This window comes from Sitodiplosis mosellana, unplaced genomic scaffold, assembly GCF_009176505.1.
Source record: "Sitodiplosis mosellana isolate CC-2019 unplaced genomic scaffold, AAFC_SMos_1.0 Smas_scaffold_6167, whole genome shotgun sequence".
NCBI lineage: Eukaryota > Metazoa > Arthropoda > Insecta > Diptera > Cecidomyiidae > Sitodiplosis > Sitodiplosis mosellana.
The window spans coordinates 2,446,810-2,450,971 of NW_022601408.1; the positions used below are offsets into that span (position 1 = coordinate 2,446,810).

At 38.2% G+C, this 4,162-nt stretch overlaps 1 protein-coding gene across 1 annotated transcript; it reads left to right on the forward strand.

Moving 5' to 3' along the window:
• The first annotated feature begins 634 nt into the window (after positions 1-634).
• On the forward strand, positions 635-3,535 carry LOC129575407 (phenoloxidase 2). Its single transcript, XM_055458999.1, has 6 exons — positions 635-1,407; positions 1,492-1,591; positions 1,757-2,299; positions 2,407-2,749; positions 2,830-2,957; positions 3,018-3,535. The coding sequence occupies exons 1-6, from the start codon at positions 788-790 to the stop codon at positions 3,345-3,347; spliced, it is 2,064 nt and encodes a 687-aa protein (XP_055314974.1). The 5' UTR covers positions 635-787; the 3' UTR covers positions 3,348-3,535.
• Positions 3,536-4,162: the final 627 nt, after the last annotated feature.

The following is a 4,162-nucleotide window of genomic DNA, read 5'->3' on the forward strand; positions in this document are numbered from 1 at the left end:
AAAAACCATACCAAATGCAGATGAGAGTTTATGAGAGATGACCGTGTTTTTAGCTCGGTGTTGTAGCTCAAATCACACTGGCAAAACAACGAAGCTGCCAGGCGGAGATGTGAGACCAAAAAAAATAATACACATACATCATTTGAGATATTTGTGTGCTCAAAGCCCAACATCCTCCATGTTCTTTCCCAAACCACGCGCGTCCAATCAACTGAAAGTCGGTCTATTCAGTAAAACAAATCACAAATTAACGCCGACTTTACGATTGAAGATGAACTAAATGCGTGTGAGAAAAAAAAAGATTGAGATTACATTTGGTCGCTTGATAAGAGTGCCGAATTTTTTTTTATCGAAGTCAATGTCATACGATAAATTTCGTTTATCTTACGTTTCTTGTATCGAATGATCAAGGAATTGCTTCGAAACGGAAAGTTTGAAATTTACCACAATTGAAAACAATTTGAATTTTACCACCATTTCCTTTTAATTTGAAAAGAGAAAAAAAAAAACCGTTTAAGATTGCTGATATTTACTTTGTCCACAATTGTGGTTACACGATTCGAGCGTAGTGATTGTTCGTGTTCTCGCTTGAATATCGTCTTGTATAAATATGCGAGCTTGCTAAGCAATGATCATAGTCACATTTCTTCAGTCATTCGAAGAAGTTTCAGCTAAAGCAAACAATTTACAACTGTTTCAATTACAATTCAATTTGTTTTGTTTTAACAAATAAACAATTATTTTGTTTTAAAAACCTTTTTTTCCCCGAATAAATTCATTCATCAAAATGGCAAACAAGCATAACTTATTGTTGTTGTTCGATCGTCCACTCGAACCAGTGTTCATGTCGAAAGGCAAGAATAGAGCCAAATTTGATGTGCCAAACAGCCTTTTGAGTGATCGTTACAAGGGCAACCCTGAGATTCAAGAACGTTTCGGTGAAGATGCTGGAGAACGCATTCCGGTCCGTGCCAACATTAGCATTCCAAATTTGAAGGTTCCAATGTCGTTGGATCGCAAGGAACAATTCTCATTGTTCATTCCACGCCATCGACGCATTGCCGCCCATCTTATCAACATTTTCTTGGGACTCAAGAGTGTCGATGATTTTCAAACGGTTGCCGTGTACGCCAGAGATCGTGTGAATCCCGTTTTGTTCAACTATGCAATGTCCGTTGCTCTGCTTCATCGTCCGGACACAAAGGATCTGAATTTGCCATTGTTTGCTGAAATATTCCCCGAAAAGTACGTCGACTCAAAGATGTTCCGTGAAATTCGTGAAGAAGCGACGGTTGTCCCGGACGGATCGCGTATGCCGATCATCGTGCCCAAAGATTACACCGCATCTGATCTTGAACCAGAGCATCGCTTGTGGTACTTCAGAGAGGACATTGGCATCAATTTGCAGTAAGTTTTTTTTTTTGAAATGAGAATACTTCATTATAGATGAAGATAATATTGAATTTATTAATTTGTCTTTTTTCATTCCAGTCACTGGCATTGGCATCTCGTGTATCCTTTCGAAGCGGCCAATGATGCTATCGTTCGTAAAGATCGTCGTGGTGAACTTTTCTATTATATGCATCAGCAGGTTTGAACCATTTTAGAATCAAAGTGTTGCATTTTTTTTCTTCAAACATTAATCAGTCAAATCCAAATTATTATTTGACATTAAATGATTTCTGTTCTTGAAAAATTGTGAATTGAAAATCTAAAAAAAAAAAATTTCAAATAAATGTTGAACTTCTTTGAATAGATTGTGGCCCGTTACAACTTTGAACGTTTATCGAATAATTTGGCTCGTGTGACACGTTTCAATAACATCAGAGAGCCAATTACTGAGGCCTATTTCCCGAAAATGGATTCGCTTGTTGCGTCACGCGCTTGGCCATCTCGTGCAGCCAACACTCGATTGGCCGACTTGAACCGTGAATTAGATCAAGTTAAATATGACGTAAGTGACTTGGAACGATGGACCAGCCGATTTGTTGAGGCTTGTCACCAAGGCTTTGTCATGGACACATCTGGCAATCGCATCCCATTGGATGAACGCACTGGCATTGATCTTTTGGGTAATATCATGGAGTCATCATCACTTTCAGTCAATCGCGATCTTTACGGTGATTTGCACAATCTTGGCCATGTGTTCATCTCTTACTCTCATGATCCGGACCATCGTCACTTGGAAAGTTTCGGAGTGATGGGTGATAGTGCGACTGCTATGAGAGACCCAGTCTTCTACAGATGGCATGCATATATCGATGATTTGTTCCAAGAACACAAACAACGTTTGCCTCAAGTAAGTTTCAATTAATTGATAACATTTAAGCGTTCGGTTTAAATTCAAATCGATGCATTGTTCTCGATGGAAACCAATTGAAAAATCGTATAATAATTTCTCCATAGTACACAACTCAACAACTTGACTATCCAAACATTCGAGTTGAAAGTGTTCAGGTGCAACCAGATAATGGGCCAGCTAATACCTTCCAAACGTTCTGGCAACAATCTGATATTGATTTGTCACGTGGTCTTGACTTCGTTCCTCGCGGAAATGTCTTTGCTCGATTCACTCATTTGCAACATACTGAGTTCATATACAACATTAATGTGAACAACGGCACTGGCGCTCAAGCTATGGGAACATGTCGAATTTTCATGGCTCCACGGAATGACGAACGTGGCACACCAATGTTGTTCAGAGATCAACGGCTCATGATGACCGAATTGGATAAATTCACCGTCGCATGTAAGTGTTATATCGAAAAAATTTAATTTCCCCAAACTTTGTTGTATATGAAATGCTAAAATGCCTCTTCAACTGAACAGTGAACGTTGGTCCAAATCTGATCCGACGCCGTTCAACCGATTCATCGGTTACAATTCCATTTGAGCGTACATTCCGTGATTTGGATACAAATCGTCCAGGCGCCGGTACACAAAGCGAGGAACAATTCGTAAGAAATAGCATCATTCATAGTTGATTCGCGAGTTGACAAACGACTTTTTGTTTTCAGAATTTCTGTGGTTGCGGTTGGCCACAGCATATGCTGATTCCGAAGGGATTGCCTGGAGCTGGTCTTGCCGCCGATTTATTTGTCATGATTTCGAACTATAATGATGATCGAATTGACCAAGATTTAGTGGGAACTTGCTCGGATGCCTCGTCATTTTGTGGAGTCAAAGATCGTCTGTATCCAGACAGAAGATCGATGGGTTATCCATTTGACCGTTTGGCTCGTTCAGGTGTTGATCGCTTACAACAATTCCTTACACCAAACATGAACATTGTTCAAGTCAACATTGTTCATACCGATCGCACCGTACAACGCAACCAACGCCAATAAATTCAACCCCGATTTCAAATTCGACGACGAATGAGGAACCAAAAAAAATCGCGACTATCTTCAAAATGAATAACAAAACTGCCGATATTCTTCTTTTTTTTCTATTCTAAATATTTCATTGAAGCTTCATATGAAAACATGTATCTAAAAATCAACCAATAAAAATATCTGTTTCATGTCAAATTAAATCCAATATTGTTTTCATTTGACTTTAATGCTTTTCTTAACGCTTGGATTGACTCCCTTCGAGTTGAAAAAAAAAAAACACGCTCACAAATCCTTCTTAAACCCTACAGTGATGGCGTTTTTGCTTTCAAAATATTTAGATTTTACAGAATCATATATTTTCCGAATTGAAAATACACTAGCATGAAATCTCAGTAAAACATTCGTCTTAGCAAACAAAAAAAGGCGATTCCATCCTAAATCATGCGGTTTAATCGACTTTAAAACGATTTATACAGCTTTTCTGCTACTGCTACTAAGAACAGCTCCAACTTAATTCCAACTTACATAACTTGGAATGCTCACATTAATTAATTTTATGATTTTCGACGGTTTGCCACATTTTGTATTGGTAACAAATTATGTTTGATTTATTATTACTTGCTCGAAATGGAGAACTAATTTTCCATGTTATATTCTAGGTCGCCCCAGTTTCTTTTTTATTCCACCCAATTCGAGGAAGAGTATGAGTGAGAAAAGCGAGAAAAAAAAAAATAGAATTGTATATGCGGTTCTTTCGATTTATTTATTGCTCACTTACAACATCTCGATCGAATAGGTATTAATTTGGCGAAATAATGCGCAATCAT

What these genes read in the sequence shown, in the direction of transcription:
- LOC129575407 (XM_055458999.1), top strand. Translation starts at nt 788, where the DNA reads ATGGCAAACAAGCATAACTTATTGTTGTTGTTCGATCGTCCACTCGAA. An exon ending in TCTATTATATGCATCAGCAG is followed by an intron (nt 1,592 to 1,756) that starts GTTTGAACCATT and finishes TTCTTTGAATAG; the next exon opens with ATTGTGGCCCGTTACAACTT. An exon ending in CACAAAGCGAGGAACAATTC is followed by an intron (nt 2,958 to 3,017) that starts GTAAGAAATAGC and finishes TTTTGTTTTCAG; the next exon opens with AATTTCTGTGGTTGCGGTTG.